The sequence below is a fragment of the Platichthys flesus genome, chromosome 16, assembly GCF_949316205.1.
Source record: "Platichthys flesus chromosome 16, fPlaFle2.1, whole genome shotgun sequence".
Lineage (NCBI taxonomy): Eukaryota > Metazoa > Chordata > Actinopteri > Pleuronectiformes > Pleuronectidae > Platichthys > Platichthys flesus.
This window is the reverse complement of record NC_084960.1, coordinates 624211-641111: the sequence shown is the minus strand read 5'-3', so window position 1 is coordinate 641111 and position 16901 is coordinate 624211. Positions and strand designations below refer to the sequence as shown.

The 16901-nt window shown below is 47.1% G+C and overlaps 2 protein-coding genes across 6 annotated transcripts; one reads left to right on the top strand and one right to left on the bottom strand.

Annotated features, from left to right (window-relative positions):
• The first annotated feature begins 295 nt into the window (after nucleotides 1–295).
• atxn2l (ataxin 2-like) lies at nucleotides 296–9108 on the top strand. Its single transcript, XM_062408286.1, has 23 exons — nucleotides 296–523; nucleotides 1404–1464; nucleotides 1753–1809; nucleotides 1883–1954; nucleotides 2041–2233; nucleotides 3435–3553; nucleotides 3742–3833; nucleotides 4053–4259; nucleotides 4347–4576; nucleotides 4704–4781; nucleotides 4918–5037; nucleotides 5143–5214; nucleotides 5305–5366; nucleotides 5513–5802; nucleotides 5965–6034; nucleotides 6121–6282; nucleotides 6361–6424; nucleotides 6697–6863; nucleotides 6944–7073; nucleotides 7704–7813; nucleotides 8142–8303; nucleotides 8418–8586; nucleotides 8763–9108. The coding sequence occupies exons 1-23, from the start codon at nucleotides 507–509 to the stop codon at nucleotides 8819–8821; spliced, it is 2763 nt and encodes a 920-aa protein (XP_062264270.1). The 5' UTR covers nucleotides 296–506; the 3' UTR covers nucleotides 8822–9108.
• Nucleotides 9109–9313: 205 nt separating this feature from the next.
• Nucleotides 9314–16509, bottom strand: LOC133971082 (protein timeless-like). Of its 5 annotated transcripts, XM_062408292.1 has the most exons (14): nucleotides 16156–16509; nucleotides 14539–14645; nucleotides 14373–14412; nucleotides 14267–14301; nucleotides 14083–14149; nucleotides 13645–13700; nucleotides 13292–13324; nucleotides 11370–11433; nucleotides 11210–11277; nucleotides 10989–11018; nucleotides 10751–10834; nucleotides 10464–10549; nucleotides 10348–10396; nucleotides 9314–10291 (listed from the first exon to the last, which is right to left on the bottom strand). In XM_062408292.1, the coding sequence occupies exons 2-14, from the start codon at nucleotides 14636–14638 to the stop codon at nucleotides 10284–10286; spliced, it is 720 nt and encodes a 239-aa protein (XP_062264276.1). In that variant the 5' UTR covers nucleotides 14639–14645; nucleotides 16156–16509; the 3' UTR covers nucleotides 9314–10283. The 5 variants fall into 5 exon arrangements, with proteins under 5 accessions (XP_062264276.1, XP_062264272.1, XP_062264274.1 ...); XM_062408288.1 differs by having other exon boundaries at nucleotides 10348–10549; XM_062408290.1 differs by having other exon boundaries at nucleotides 9314–10396; nucleotides 16156–16508.
• Between the last annotated feature and the right edge of the window lie 392 nt (nucleotides 16510–16901).

The following is a 16901-nucleotide window of genomic DNA, read 5'->3' as shown; positions in this document are numbered from 1 at the left end:
TGATTTAGATTTAAATTTATTTGATTTGAAGCAAATAATCTGTTTTTGAAGCTAAAAAGGTGACGTTTTATCAACCAATGAGAGAGAAGGTGTCAAATGAGTGACTTGTATCTCGTCCAATTAGAGCGTACATAAGATCGGTGGGCGGGGTTTGACATCAGGGTGTTTGTTATCTTCACCGGATCAGCCCGCTGTGATTACTGCTCTTATTTCAAACATTCCTGCCGATCTGCATCAAGGTAACGTATGACGTCACCGCCTGTGAAGCCTCTAACGGGGAAAATGAGGAAACATCTGATTTGATGATTTGATGATTTTCTATCGGTGGAGTGAGGAGTGGAGCCGCCCCGCGCTCCAGTGGCAGCAGCGCTGACCCAGATCGAACGCACCCGGCGCCGTGTTTTGTTGTTGTGGTGCAGCGGACGGCTCATCTGCTTCGGCCTCGAACTTCTTCCGAGCCGCATCACCGGATTAACGGGATTCACCGGATTAACGGAATCACCGGGATGCTCATGAGCAAACAGTACGAACCCACCTGACACCTCCTCATGTCGTCACCGTGTGAACCAGCGGGGCGCGTCTGCGTTTGTCTGAGCTAACGTTAGCTCAGCTAGCTAGGTGCTCTGCGCTCATTCTCTGAGGTAGTGTTGGACAGAAGCCGCAGACAGAGACAGACACATACACAGACAGACAGAGACACAGAGACAGACAGGGAGAGACACACAGACACAGACAGACAGACACCGACAGACAGACACAGACAGAGAGAGACTGTCCTGTTAGCGGTTAGCCCGTTAGCTCAGTCAGTGTCAGGCTTGTTGTTATTGTTCTCTGAGAAGCTTTAGCTTTAGCTTGTAGCTTCATCTGACACCACTGAGTTCAGGAGCTGTTCACAGGCTCGTTGTGAATGTTCGAACCCGGAAGTCTCAGAATTGTCTCCGGTTAAATTAAACTAAACTAAAATGTTGTTCTTGGCTCCAATGACACAAACAGAGAAACCCCGCCCCCTGCCGGACACCTGTCTGTTTACATGAAGCCTGCTCTCACATCTGTTGGCTCCAGTTGGATCGTCATGCACGTTTTGTCTCTAAACGGGTTTTTATCAGCGGAAGAACATTAATACAGATGTTAGATCTGAAACATAGAAACTATTACAGCTGCTCTCTGGGATCGAGTTTTAGAAACAGAGTCTGAGGCTCTGGGACGAGCTTGTTTCCTCTGAGTCAAAGCGTGAAAGGTACTTTGTCGTATCGCGTTCCCTCGTTGTAATGAGTCGTCTGTCACGTGTTCAGTCTCTTTGTTGTTAATCTGTTGTGGAGCACTTGGTAACCAATGATTTGATAAGAGCTATGTAAATATAGATATCATTATTATTATTATCATCATGTGTTCACCTTCTGCAGGACGAGAAACACAATGAAACCCCCGGCACAGACTCAGTCCCCTCCCGCCGGCAGCAGCCTGGTGAGTAGAGCCTCTGTTCCACTCTTTGTTCTGAGCAGCTGATCACATGACAGGGGTTATTTGTTGTTGTTGTTGTTGTTGTCAGGGAGAATAATGAGAAGCAGATCTTCAATCGGAGATCCTGACTTAAACTAGAACATCAGTAGAGTCCCTCAAAATCCAGTCCAGCTGCATCTAATCCCCCTCATAAACACCAGTTCTCTGAATGGACAATAGCATGAAGGGTTACTCCTGTCATGGTGACACACGTCTTCTCTCCGTGTGGTTAACACTGACTTCTGTTTGCAGGTGTTTGAAGGTGTTTATAACAACGCCCGCATGCTGCACTTCCTCACAGCCGTCGTGGTGAGTAGCCGCTCCTCAGGCGCTGTCGGCAGGTTGGTGTTGATTCTCACGTTTGCCTCCCTGCTGCTCACAGGGCTCCACCTGCGACGTGCGGGTGAAGAACGGAGCCGTGTACGAGGGAATCTTCAAGACTCTGAGCTCACAGGTAAAACACACTGCCCCCCCCCCCCCCCCCCCCGCTGCTCGCTTCACTCTGACTGAACACTGACTGTGTTCTCCTCTGTCGGGCAGTGTGAGCTGGCTGTGGACGCTGTTCATAAATGCAGTGACGGAGATGGAGGTGGGGGAGGTGAGGAGGGAGGAGGGGGAGGAGGTCCTTCCTCTGCGCCCAAAATTGAGGAGATCACTGACACGATGATCTTCAGCCCGACCGACCTGGTGACCATGACCTGCAGAGATGTGGATCTGAACTTTGCTGTCAGAGGTAAATTAGATTAGATTAGATTTCTTTATTTATCCACACAATGGGAAAATTCACTTGTTACAGCAATGATAGAAAAACAGAATTAGAGTAACAGTGCCGAAGCACAATAAAAAAAAAAGAAAAAGATCACAATATGTACACTACTAAAACTACACATAATAAGTGTACAGAAACAAACAACCTGCAAAACAGACACTGTGCAAAAGCAGGTGCTGGGGATAAAGTGGAATGATGTTAAGTGTTATTGTAATGAAAACAAAAATATGCAACAGTAGTGACCATGATACAGAAAATAATTAAAAATAATTAAGAAGTAAGTGACCATAATATAAATAATACTACAAGATAGCATACTGGAAATATAAATAATGCAACGTAACCATTTTAAGTGACCATGATATAAATATAGATGGTAAGTGTTGTACACAAACATAAATAAGAAAAATAAAAATACAAATACAGCTATGGTGAGAGGTTTAGTGGAGATAGAGATAATAGACAGGGACTACAACATGATCAGGTGGTGCTGGTGTTGTAGAGCCTGACTGCAGCCGGGATGAAGGACCCGCGGAACCTCTCCTTCCTAAACAGACTCAAGAAGCTTTGTGTCGGCATCGAAACAGAAAAACTGAAACTCCCGTTGAACCTGAACTTCACAGAACGTCAACATCCAACGCTCAGCAGATACCACACCATGTTTACTGTCAACACATTAAAGCACTATGTAACAGTTACAGAGCAACAGCGCCCCCTGCAGCGCCACACGGTGAATCACTCTGTCTCTGTGTGTTGACTCTGACTGTGTCGTCCCACTGGATATTACCCATGATCCTCTGCTCCCTGGACCTGAAGAGCTGCAGCTGGAACAAATCCACCAAACTCTGGTCAGAGTTCATGTTTTAACAGTTTCCTGCTGAATACTGGAGATAAACTCTGGTTGTTAACAACTTCAGAGTGTTATGAACTGATCTCAGTTCAGCTTCAGTCTTCAGCTGCAGCTGGTTGTGTCTGTGACTCTCAGTCAGTTGTTCTCTCAGGAGATGAACCCACTCACCGGAGTCACAGAGAACTGGAGGAAACTTTCTGTTTCACATTAAACATCAGACTCACTTTAACCAAGCTGCTGGTTTACGGTTTAAAGTTGTATTTAGTTGATTTAATGTGTGTGTGTGTTGATTTTATTTTGTGTGTTTGTGTACAGACACATTCACTGACTCGTCCATCAGCTCGTCGCGGGTGAACGGGGATCACAGGGAGAAGGTGCTGCAGAGGTGGGACGGGGGCGGAAATGGAGAAAACTTCGAGTTGGAGTCGGACAACGTGAGGAAACATACACACACACACACACACACACACACACACACACACATACACAGATCACATACGTTACAAAATAAGTTAAATGTGTCTGAACCCACAAATGACCCTTAAAGTACTTATTTAAGATCAGTGTCAGGCTCCAGAATCCAGGATTCTGACTTGTGTTGTGTCCTCGTTCCTCTCGTCAGTCAAACGGCTGGGACGCCAGCGAGATGTTCAAACTGAACGAGGAGGCGTACGGCATCAAGTCCACGTACGACTCCAGCCTCTCCATGTACACGTGAGTAGCACCACCCCCAATGTCCAAGCACCTTTCCACTACCCCGACTCTCCAGTTGTAATATAGCTGTAATGTTGGTTCACTGGGACTTTAAGTTTAGGTTGAATCAAATAAAAGACTCATAGGGAATCTGCTGATTAGGATCAAGATTAAATGAAATCGAATGTGTCAGTCAAGTAAGTCCCCGCGTGACGCCCTGACTGTCCTGACCCTTCCCAGCATGCCTCTGGAGAGGGGGAGCTCTGAGGTTTACCGGCAGCGGGAAGCGCGAGCATCTCGGCTCGCCAGCGAGATCGAGGGCGGCCTGCAGTACCGCCAGAGGGTTTCTCTAGAGAACGACGAGGGCCGGAGCGAGGAGGAGAAGTACAGCTCCGTGGTGCGAGAGAGGGAGGAGCGGGCGAGAGAGGGATTCTCCTCCTCCGTCAGGTAAGAGCTTCACCAGCAGAGTGAGAGAGGGAGGTGAAAACACCACTTCATCCATCAACTGAAGGGTTTCTCTCCCCACCGTCTCAGGGATGGTAAATACGTTCCCAGGTCCAGAGAGGTCGGCCCGTCCGCCGGCAGCCTGAGGTCCGGAGGTCCGACCTCCTCCAGGCACCCGCCGCCCGGCTCCTCCGCTCCTCACCCCCCCCAGAGCAGCCCGCCTGCAGCCGGCAGCCCGCCCTGCACCAATCACATCCTCCCACACTCCCTCTCACATCCACAGGCGCTGGCCCACACGAGCCGCTCGTCTGTTAATGGAGGTATAGTGTGTGTGTGTGTGTGTGTGTGTGTGTGTGTGTGTGTGTGTGTGTGTGTGTGTGTGTGTGTGTGTGTGTGTGTGTGTGTGTGTGTGTGTGTGTGTCCTGACCGCTTGAATCTCTTCTACAGTTGTGTTGAGAACTTCCCCAAAATCCCAAAGACTTCAGAGAAACCTGCGACCCCTGAACTGCCAGTCCGCTCCTGCAGGTACACACACACACACACACACACACACACACAATTCCTCATGTGTCAGGTTCTAGAAAACGATGCAGACGTTTCGTATTCCTCTGTGTGTTTGGTCACATGATCACATCACTTCCTGCTCTCTCTTGTTTCCAAGTGGCTCGTCCTCCAAAACCAGAGGCCCCTCCCCAGGACCTCCCCTTGACTGTCCCCGCCTACCTGGACTCCTCCCCCTCCACCAAACCCTCCGACCCCACCCCTCTCTTCCCCGTAGATGGTGAGACGTTCAAGTTGTTATTTCAACTGTTGGTACTTTAAATTAAATGATTGAGTGTTTAGATCCTCGAGTCAGTAAATGCAGATTTGTCTGGTTGGTCCACAGTGAATGAAATCTTAGCAGCTAAAGAGCGAACAGAGAGTTTGTCGGCTCCACTGGAAGTGAAGAGCAGCAAAGGTAAAACTCTCCTGAGAGAAAATCTGAAATTCTGTCAAATGAAAGTGAGGAATGTTTGTGAACTCCTCTTCCTCGGTGTCTTCCTCACAGTTCACACGGTTCAGCAGAGATCTCAGCTGGACGAGCTCCGCAAGTTTGGGAAAGAGTTCCGGGTAAGAGGGCTCGGTTTGAAGCATAGTGATTGACAGCTGACACTGGCTCCTGATTGGTCGAGGGCGTGTACCTGTGGGACCTGGATACTTGTCGTCCATCTTTATTTAGTCGGTTGTTTTTGTGTTTGTTCTCTTCTGTGTCTCAGCTGCAGCCGAGCTTCTCCTCCTCAGCGACTCCGTCATCTTCAGCCCCGCCCCCCTCCTCCTCCCCCTCTTCCTCCTCCTCCCCCTCCTCCTCCTCTTCCTCCTCATCCTCCCCGGCTCCACCGAAACCTGTCGCCCCCCTTACCACAGAGGCAGCTCCCCCCAACACCACTGCTCTGAATCTTCTGCCCGGCCCCCAGGCCTCGGGGCCGGAGGGGCCACAGGTCGGGGCCCCCCTGCCGCCCCCCCGCAGTGGTGAAGACAGCAGTGAGCCAGCAGAGACGGCTGCAGTGTAAGTAACGACACGTCACGTTCAGTGTTTTGATTACGAGACCCCTAGGGGCCAAATGTTTGTTACTGTACTTGTAGGTTCAAGAAACTCTAAAGTTGAATCATGAAATAAATTTAATTTCTTCGATCTGTTTGTATCTGAATGTTGTTTTGTTTTTTGCAGACAAGTGAAAATCTCGACACTGAATCCAAATGCTAAAGAGTTTCTCCCCATCAAAGGAAACTCAGCGCTGGTTTGTAGAAACACACTCACTGGTTCACACCTTGTTACAGGATTAGATTTCACTGGTTTGAAACAAAGATTTGATTTGTGCGACAGAAACCTGCGACGACGCCGACTCCTCCTCGGCCGACCCCCCCCAGCCCCTCGGTGCTGCTGCCTTCCCCAGGACCACAGGGAGGCTGCGCTCTCTACAGCAGCCCCCCCGGGCACTACCTGTCCTACATGTCCCCCATCACCATTCAAGGACACTCCATCCAGGTGGGAATCACTTCAGCTCACCAGGTGTGAATGTCGTCTCAGAAAATCACTTCAGAGGAAATCTTTCTGTTTCCTCAGGCTCCACAGATGTATCAGTACACAATGTCAGCTGTGAACCAGGGGAAGTACCCTAGACCCAAAGGTACACACACACACACACACACACACACACACTCTATCAGTCCTCTGTGTGTTCGGTGCTAACAGGAGCTGCTAACTGCTAATTCAGCTTCTTCTAATGGAGACAGTTCATCAAAGTGAGGTTTTAGAGACTAACTCACTGAATCTGGGATCGGAACAGAATCCACAGCAGCAGTAAATCATTATTTTACATGTTGCATTCATGTATTTAGTGTAATCACTCTACCTCATGGTGTCAACATGCTTCTAATGGTCCTGGTCGACTGGTTTCAGCTCCACTGGTGGGCCCCCGCCAGGATCACCACTCCTCCGCGGCCTCCTCCCTGATGTCAGCGGCAGCCTCGGCAGCCGGGCCCCCCCTGGTGGCGTCTCCGTACCCGATGTCCTACCTGCAGTACGGTCAGGTGATCCAGGCCATGTCCCCCTACCATCACGGACAGGTACTTGTCCTTTTTGCTCTGAGTTGATCATAAAAACTTTGACTTGAATTAAAAATTTATTCTGTTCTTGAAATTTCCAGACAGTTTACTCGATGCTGCAGGGGGGCCCTCGGATGCTGACGTCTGGGGCCCCTCCTCAGCAGATGGGCCCTGGCCCCCAGTTCCCCGGCCAGGCCGAGGGCCAGCAGGGGCCACAGCAGGCCATGTACGGTAAGCGGGGGGGGGGGGGGGGGAATCATATCAGATATCTGCCGATCAACAAACAATCGATGAAAACTGAACCTCCAGCTGAATATTTAATAAACATGCAGATTCCTTCTCTGACCTTTGAATCAATGAATGTGTGATAAAGTATTCATGAGGAGCTGGGAAGACAAATGTCAGGTTAATGGACGAGTGAATAATGAATGAATGGTTGTGCTGCTGCTCGGCTGGAGACAGACTTCAGGTCTCTGATCAAAATCATTTCACTGATCCTCAGAAAACGTGATGAACAGAAAGTTGAGAATCTTCTGTTCAGATTAGAACTGAAATGATTTAACGATGAATCGACAGATTAAAAACAATAAATTTAATCATTTGAGGTTTTACAGGAAAACGTCTGAGAAAAGTTTTCAAAAAAGGAAATATTTACAGTTTCAGACAAAGTCATTAATGTGAAAAGTAAATAGAAGTGTTCCACGCACAGAGCCGGGGGGACTACATGTGAGCTGCTGTTCTGTGGTGTGTCCAGCAGGGGCCGCCGATGAGCCTGGACCGATGGGCTGGGTCGAACACAGTCAAGTTCTTTTAATAACTGTTAAACTAAAAATGAATTTCTATGTGTTTCCTGGTTTTCAGCTCCTCAGTCGTTCTCTCACCACTCGAGCTCCATGCTTCCTCCTCAGCCCTCCAGCACGCCCACTGGGAATCAACCCCAGCACACGTCTCCCAGTCCAGGACTCTCTCACGTAGGTGCCTCGTTCAAACATCAACTTTATGTTAAATGAAAACACATCAACCAACTACATCAAACTTAAATAAAATGTGAACATAAATGCTCATCGGTTCTAATTCAAACGCAAACCAGGCAACTTGATCCAACCGCTGTTTATTCAACTGTAGAATGAGATCCATAGATTTTACATGATTACATTTAATACGATTTTATAAATGCTTTTTATTGTTAGAGCGCCGCAATAAAATCAAAGAATAAGTCGAGTGATGTTTGAGGACGATGACCTTCTTCTTCTCGAGTCCTGACGATATCTGACCACGCTTGTGTTTCTGTGCTCTCAGGGTCTCGGGGGCCCTCAGCCTCAGTCCATGTTTCACTCTGCAGGTCTGTCGGCTCCGCAGGGCCACAGCTCCCCTCAGGCCCCCTACGCCATGCAGGGGTTCAGCCTCCCGGGCCACCAGCCGCTGGCCCACGGCTTCCCCTCCATGGGCCAGCTCACTCAGGTCCAACAACGCTGCTTGAGATGTTTGTCTGTTCAGGAGAAACACACAGGAGCTTTTTAAAGAGGACACAGGAATCTGAGAAGTAAAAGATGTTTTTGTGTTTGTCCCTCACAGGCTCACGTCACTGGAGGCATGTCAGGACCCCACCACTCTGCCGGCCACGGCCCCCCGCCCCTCATGCTACACTACGCACCCCCCCAGCAGGGCGGCAGCTCCAACCCCCAACACGGCCCGCCGACCCAGCAGGGGGCGCCACAACACTTCTACATCGGACCAGCCCAAGGTGAAACACACACTCGCGCCACAACAAAGTTTAAACTCTTAACAGTAGAGATACATCATGAGAGAAAATTAGCTTAGCATAAACACTGGAAACGGAGGGGTGCATTAGCCTGGCTCGTTTTGTGAATAACAGACTTGATATGAAGTGCTGATCCCTGGTCTGGTGTGTTGTCTCAGCTCTTCAGCTCCAGGCTCACCCGACCCAGCAGCTGTCCTTTCATCCCTCCACAAACTGAACTGTCCTCGTCACATCTGGATTCAGGAGCGATGGCGCCCGAGCAACATTCCCACCCACCACATCAGATAACCCTGTTTTAACCGTATGTTTTAGACACGCTGACAGATTCTAAACACAAGAACAGACAGTTTCCACACGAGGACTTGAAGCTGGAGTGAAGACACTAACTGGTGAAGCTTTTTGGAAACTTTGTTTTTTCCTCCCCGTCCCTCTTCTGACCTTTTACAGACGAAACCAGTTCATTAATAATAAAACCACTGGAAAAAAAAACTTTGTTTCAATTTACAGCGTTTGTATCACGACCAAAAACTAGATATCTGTGATATCTGTGAAACGAACGCTGCCATGTTGTGGCGATGACGTCATTTGGAGTCTGTCACTGTATCCACGCTCTTGACCAATCAGGAGTCAGTAAATAAGTGATTGAAACCAAACTGATCAGAAACTTGAACAAACATCAGAGAGATAAGAATGAGCTGAACAACAGAAACATTTTTACAAACTTTATTTAACGTCCACTTTGAGGTTGTCTTTATTTAGCCCATGTCCCATCTGTTAACATGGAGGAGGGGTTTATAATCTATACTGCAGCCAGGCACCAGGGGGCGATCCAGATGTTTTGGCGGCCATCATGTCGTCCATCTTTATTTCCATTTGTGCAACAGTTGAAATGATATCGATGAGTGGAAGCTCAGAGAAATGGATTCTCATAGATTTTACAGTTTTAAGGTTTAATTGACTTGTAGTTACATTTGTGTGTCACAGTTGAATTTCATATCCACAGAAAACAAGTTTACAACATAAATACACGTATGAAAAGACATTCTCAGGATTTGTCAGTAAAGTCAGTGAAACACGTCGGTTCCTCTAAACCTCCGGTGACGTCAGACCTACACCGGGGGGGAAATGAATCAGTTACAGAAAACTCTCCCTGAGGAGCAGGTAGCTTCTCCTTCACTGGTTGAACTGGTACAGAAGTTTCCCTTAGTGGAGGAGAAACAGACATTTACAGCAACAAAATAAAAGATGAATAGAAGAAAAGGAAGAAATGTTGAAACCTTTAGACAAATATAAAAACATTTAATATCAACTAACGCTAACAAGACTTTGGTCTAAGTCCCATCTGCTAACATGGAGGAGGGGTTCATGAACTCTTATACAGCCAGCCACCAGGGGGCGACTCATATTGTCCGTCTTCATTTACTAATGTTTAATTTGATCGAATATAAAAATGTAAATTCTAATGAGAATTCTTTGGAGGAAACTTACTTTGTGCAGCTGTTTTGATTTGAAGGAAACTTTTACTGGGACTTTAAGGAAAATCTTAGACATTTAAACTTGAGTCAAGCTCAAGTTTCACTTTTCCAGTCGTTTTTCATCCACAGGTGATTTAAACATCATGGAGGCAACGTGGTGTTAGAGAATCTCACTGTGGTCAGGAGCCGATCACTGGTCTGTGATCACTGGTCTGTGATCACTGGTCTGTGATCACTGGTCTGTGATCACTGGTCTGTGATCACTGGTTTCTGTCCGTCAGTCTGCGTCCCATCAGGCTCTGAGGTGAATGGATCATCTGGAAGGAAGAAGAGACAGTGAACAGCTGCTTCCTCAGGAAGAGGAACTCCAGGGATCAAACTGACCGGAGGCTGGTTGACGTAGTTTCCTTCTACGTCCTCGTCGCTGTCGCTGTCGCTGTCGCTGTGACCCGACGACTCTGCTGCTGCTTCTGAGGACCAACAGGAAAACACACTCAGGTTCTCCAGCCTCGTGAGGATCTGCTCCTCACAGTTTGATCTCAACTCGTCTGACTGACGTTTGAAACATTCAACAATACGACCCAAACCGGAGCTGAAGGTCAGCGTCCAGCACCTGAGACAGACGAGGACTCGTGTCCAACGTGAGAAGAGAAGACGGATCTCTAACTCACTCTGAGAGAGCTGGAGATCCACATTCAGGTAATCTGGTTCTTCTGGTTCCTCTTCCTCTTCCTCTTCCTCTTCCGCTTCTTCTTCTTCGATGTGAATTCACAGGAATATTGTTGAAATGAGTTTAGAGGATTTAACATCTAATTAATCACTAATCCTATCTTAGTACATTTTAGAGGAAGAGACAGTTGCAGTAATGAAATCATCATAGTCTTTTAGAATCAGAAAATGAATTGTCACCTCCGAGGTTCACGTAATCGTGTCGAACGTCTGAGGATAAAACACAAACAGCTGATCAGTCAGATGGTCTTGGAGACATGAAGTCACAGATCTCTCAGAGGAACCGAGGAGGATAAGATTCTGTGAGTGAGTCTCCAGATGAAGAACAAGATGAAACAGCTCATTAACTAAAGAGGCAGCTTCACCAGGAGGTGTCTGAATCTGTGTCACTGTTTTCAAACCTGAACTGGGCGAAGAGGCTCGGCTCTGATTGGACGACGCGAGCGCTTCACAGCCGGGGATCACGATGCTGCAGAGGAAGAAGAGGAGAAGATGATGAGGATTTGATTCTGTGAAGAAATGAATTAAAGACTAGAAACCAGTTGGAAGGGGTCGACCTACATGTAACCTGGATCTTCTACATCACTGTCAGGAAGGTTAGGATCAGGGTTCACGTAATCAGGTCCTGTCCAGAACAAGAGCAGCTCAGCCACCATCCAACAAGTCACACTGAGCTCCAGTCAGAACTTTGAGGTCTTATGGTCTCCACGTCAGTCAGTCAGTCAGTCAACACACCCACCAACCAGTCAACCAACCAGTCAACCAACCAACCAGTCAACCAACCAACCAGTAAACCATCCAGTCAACCAACCAGTCAACACACCCACCAACCAGTCAACCAACCAGTCAACCAACCAGTCAACCAACCAGTCAACCAACCAACCAGTAAACCATCCAGTCAACCAACCAGTCAACCAACCAACCAGTCAACCAACCAACCAGTAAACCATCCAGTCAACCAACCAGTCAACACACCCACCAACCAGTCAACCAACCAGTCAACCAACCAACCAGTCAACCAACCAGTCAACCAACCAACCAGTCAACCAACCAACCAGTAAACCATCCAGTCAACCAACCAGTCAACCAACCAACCAACCAACCAACCAGTCAACACACCCACCAACCAGTCAACCAACCAGTCAACACACCCACCAACCAGTCAACCAACCAGTCAACACACCAACCAGTCAACACACCAACCAACCAGTCAACCAACCAGTCAACCAACCAACCAGTAAACCATCCAGTCAACCAACCAGTCAACCAACCAACCAACCAACCAACCAGTCAACACACCCACCAACCAGTCAACCAACCAGTCAACACACCAACCAGTCAACACACCAACCAACCAGTCAACCAACCAACCAGTCAACCATCCAGTCAACCAACCAGTCAACCAACCAACCAGTCAACCAACCAGTCAACCAACCAACCAGTCAACCAACCAACCAGTCAACCAACCAACCAGTAAACCATCCAGTCAACCAACCAACCAACCAACCAGTCAACCAACCAGTCAACACACCCACCAACCAGTCAACCAACCAGTCAACCTACCAGTCAACCAACCAACCAGTCAACCAACCAGTCAACACACCCACCAACCAGTCAACCAACCAACCAGTAAACCATCCAGTCAACCAACCAGTCAACCAACCAACCAACCAACCAACCAACCAGTCAATACACCCACCAACCAGTCAACCAACCAGTCAACACACCCACCAACCAGTCAACCAACCAGTCAACACACCAACCAGTCAACACACCAACCAACCAGTCAACCATCCAGTCAACCAACCAGTCAACACACCAACCAGTCAACACACCAACCAACCAGTCAACCATCCAGTCAACCAACCAGTCAACACACCAACCAGTCAACACACCAACCAACCAGTCAACCATCCAGTCAACCAACCAGTCAACACACCCACCAACCAGTCAACCAACCAGTCAACACACCAACCAGTCAACACACCAACCAACCAGTCAACCATCCAGTCAACCAACCAGTCAACACACCAACCAACCAGTCAACCAACCAACCAGTCAACCATCCAGTCAACACACCAGTCAACACACCTACCATCCAGTCAACCAACCAGTCAACCAACCAGTCAACCAACCAACCAACCAACCAACCATCCAGTCAACCAACCAGTCAACCAACCAACCAACCAACCAACCAGTCAACCAACCAACCAGTCAACCAACCAACCAACCAGTCAACCAGTCAACCAACCAACCAGTCAACCAACCAACCAACCAACCAACCAACCAACCAGTCAACCAACCAACCAACCAGTCAACCAACCAACCAACCAACCAGTCAACCAACCAGTCAACCAACCAGTCAACCAACCAGTCAACCAACCAGTCAACCAACCAGTCAACCAACCAACATCAGCTGCTCAAAGTGATGGAACGTTCAGGTTCATGTGTCAAACTGAAAATCAACGTTAAAGTGATTTTACCGTCTGCTGGATTCTCATAACTGGGGTTACTGTCTGTGGGAAGCAGGAAGTCACACGTTAGAAGTTTCAAAGAGTTTGACACAGAAGCTAAACAATCAGTGAAGGATCAGGTTCAGGTACCGAGCTGGATCCAAGATCTTCTTTCTCTTTTTCAAACATTGCAACATCATGTTTTCTTTTTAAAACAAAGATCTTTATTTCACAGTTTATATTTTAGGACAAATACATGATTTAGATGATCAGAGGTTTTTTCTACTATGAGAACCAACATGTGGGATTGTTCCGCCTCGCTGGATTATTATTAATCCTGACTTCACTTAACGAAGGAGATGAAAACCTGAAGAGAATCTCACCCGTTTCTGTTGGAGTGAAGGATCTGTGACTCCGCTGAGTTCCATCTGAAGATGAGCTGAGCAGATTAAACAAGACAAACTGTTTTCATCTCAGAAACCATCATCACTGAACCCATCATGACATGTATTAGGTTTATGTTTTACATTATAGATGAAATACAGTGAGACACCTTGGTTTGATGATCTGAGCGACTGCTCGTTATCGTTTAAATGATTTTATTCTCAGGTTTAGTAACAGTTTGTGTAAATGACCAGGGGAGCTGTGACCAGAAGCTGAAAAAGTCCAGAGAATCTCCCTGTTTTTGTCTGACTGGTCTACGGACTGGTTTATCCCCGGTCTAGGGACTGGTTTGTCCCCAGTCTACGGACTGGTTTGTCTCCAGTCTAGGGAATGGACAGATGTGACCCAGATGTGCTGTGTGAGGAGGCGGGACTCACAGGACTCTGGGGGGGGACAGCAGGTGAGGAGCTGAGCGGATGGAGTTCAGGTCGCTACTCGGCTGCACTGAAAAGAGAGAGAGTCGTGGAGAGCTGAACACTGAGCAGATCAAGTTATTATTCGTGAGAAGAATTTCATCGTTCATGTTTCTAATTTAAATGTGTTTTGTATGTTTTTTCTCACTTGGGTGGATGACTCTGACTCGGAACTCTGTGGATCTGAGAGAATAAAAGAAAATAGTCAAATAAAAGTGAGAAAATTTGAACATAGTGAATTTCTGGAGACTCACGGTGTGTAGTCCTCTGAGGCGTGGGTTTGTCTGATGGACACTGGTCAGAGGGAAGAGACACTGGTTATATTATATACAGATTATAAATGAGTCGTTCTCTCATCCAGTGGCCTGGATATAAAGATATATATATATATATGTGTGTGTATGTATATAAAGATCTCACCCAGTGGACGTCGTCTCCAGCAGTTCACGCAGGCGAGCGTCAGAACCACGAGGGAGACGGACAGAGCAGCCGACAGAACCACGAGGAACCAGGGACTCATGATTCTTCTGAGGACAGAAAACACTTTTATTCTGTCCATTCAAGTATTCAACAGTTTAAGCCTCAACAGTTAGAAACTCTTATTTCCTCATGTGTCCAGTGACTCGTCGACTTTCTCTGTTTAAAGAAATCTCTAAAATTCTGCAGCTCCATGATTTTGTAGAGCAACAGAAGGAAATGATGAATTTCAGGGACTAGTTTCAGTGGAGGATTAATCCACATTCAGTAAAATAAAGAATCCCCTGTAACCGTGACTGTGACGCCCCCTGGTGGTTTGTGAGGCTTGTTCAGCGTCATCTTGGTTGTTTGAAACCAGAAGTAACCATATATGGAGGGGCAGGGGGTGGAGCCTGACTGAGAGCTGGAGGAAACGCCCACCTACACCTGCACCCATTGGACGGTACTAACTGTCAATCACTCTGTGTTCCCCCCCAACACATCCGGTGCTCTATGGTCTGTTTGACTCTAAATGATCATAATCCACTAAATGATCATCAGCTGTTTGAAGAAGACTTGAAACTAGAGACTGAGGCAGAAACTCCTGAATGTTAGAAAGAGAGAAGTATATATATTTATTATATAAATCGAATGTTAGATTTCTATAGAAACTGACTTCCATCATTGTTTTATAAGAGCTCAGTTGTCCCAGTGCACTCTGGGTAACATAAACATGACAGCACTGGTGAACCTGTTGATTTGAACAGAAACTACAACACAACTCGTTGTTGCTTTGTCGAGTTGTTTCTCATCTTAAAGTTGTTCTTTGATCACATTAGGCAACAAACTGCTGGTTTCAGGTTTTAACAGAAGAAGAAGAAGAAGGTGATAGAATCTATGTCCTGAACTCAGACGTGAGTCACAGGAAGGAAACGAGCTTCAACTGAAGCTTCATCACACCAAGCTGCACAACTCTGCTGTGACTCACGTTATAGATTCTATATCTTTATTCATCTGGAACCTTCACTTCATCCTTTCAAATCAGATCCTCACTCAACACTGTGAACAGCGGCCATCTTGTGAGTTTTAGCTCTATATACATGTATATATAAAGTCACTGTTCCTCTGTATATACAGTCACTGATCCTCTTTATATACAGTCACTGATCCTCTTTATATACAGTCACTAATCTTCTTTATATACAGTCACTGATCATCTTTATATACAGTAACTGATTCTCTTTATATACAGTCACTGATCATCTTTATATACAGTGACTTATTGTCTATATATACAGTCACTGATCATCTTTATATACAGTCACTGATCATCTTTATATACAGTGACTTATTGTCTATATATACAGTCACTGTGGTCTTCATAAACTTGCTCAGACCCCTGCTGGACAGCGACTGTAGTACGCGACCCTTGCTGACCCTTCGGGGTGAGAATTCGTCCCATAATTTGTCAGTGTGGTGTCCATGTTGGAAAAGTTGGACTATATGAAGTCGATATAAAACAAAGAGTCGCCACCAGGTGCATGCTGGGAAGACTCCTAGATGAAGTAGAGGTGAACTGACCTGAGACGGACGACAGCAGCAGAGACGTTGTCCACGAGACGTTACCGTCACCAAACGTCAGACATGTCTGAAGTTTCTCTTCAGACTCCACTTCCTTCACTCCTCCTCCTCCTCCCTCTCGCCTCCTCCTCTCCTCCAATCACCTCGTTTCATTTCCCGCCACAGAGGCTGTGATGTCAGCGACCACCAGCTGAGAACGTGATGCTGATTGAAGACGAACCTGACGAGTGTGAACCTTCATCGTCACCAGATTGTGTGTGATGAGTTCATCAAAGTGCAGAAGAAGCTTCTTCTCAGTCAGATCGAAGCGTGGCTGGTTTCAAAGCTGCAGAAACCTTCTGCAGCCGCCGAGCATCCTCCACCTGCACACAGGAAACCACACCGAGCACCCCCCCGCCTCCCCCTCGCCTGCTCTCCTCTACTGAGAAGATTCAGAGACACAAGGGGGGAGGGGGGCAAAGCCAGAGTCTGACACCCCCTGGTGGCTGGCTGCAGTACAGTATCAGAAATCCAAGTAGAAGTTGTTTAAAGATGGTTTCTTGAGAATCGTTAGCATCATACAAACAAGGTCAAGCAGCTGACCAATCAGAGCTGGGCTTCACCAGGAGGTGGAGTCTTAAAGAGACAGGAGCTCAATCTAAGTGTTAGAGACAGAGGCTGAAGAGAGGAGCTGCAGCGATGGACAAATGGAGGAAAGTGATTCTGAATGAAAACTTTATAAACCCAGAACTCTCATTAAATCATAA

Excerpts from the sequence above, each read along its gene's own strand:
- atxn2l (XM_062408286.1), top strand. Across the intron at positions 1,465-1,752 it reads CTCCCGCCGGCAGCAGCCTG|GTGTTTGAAGGTGTTTATAA; the intron begins GTGAGTAGAGCC and ends TTCTGTTTGCAG. Across the intron at positions 7,074-7,703 it reads GCCACAGCAGGCCATGTACG|CTCCTCAGTCGTTCTCTCAC; the intron begins GTAAGCGGGGGG and ends CCTGGTTTTCAG.
- LOC133971082 (XM_062408287.1), bottom strand. The coding sequence starts at position 14,638 with ATGAGTCCCTGGTTCCTCGTGGTTCTGTCGGCTGCTCTGTCCGTCTCC. Across the intron at positions 14,150-14,266 it reads AGTCAGAGTCATCCACCCAA|TGCAGCCGAGTAGCGACCTG; the intron begins GTGAGAAAAAAC and ends CTCTCTTTTCAG. Across the intron at positions 10,550-10,750 it reads GGATCTCCAGCTCTCTCAGA|AAGCAGCAGCAGAGTCGTCG; the intron begins GTGAGTTAGAGA and ends GTTGGTCCTCAG.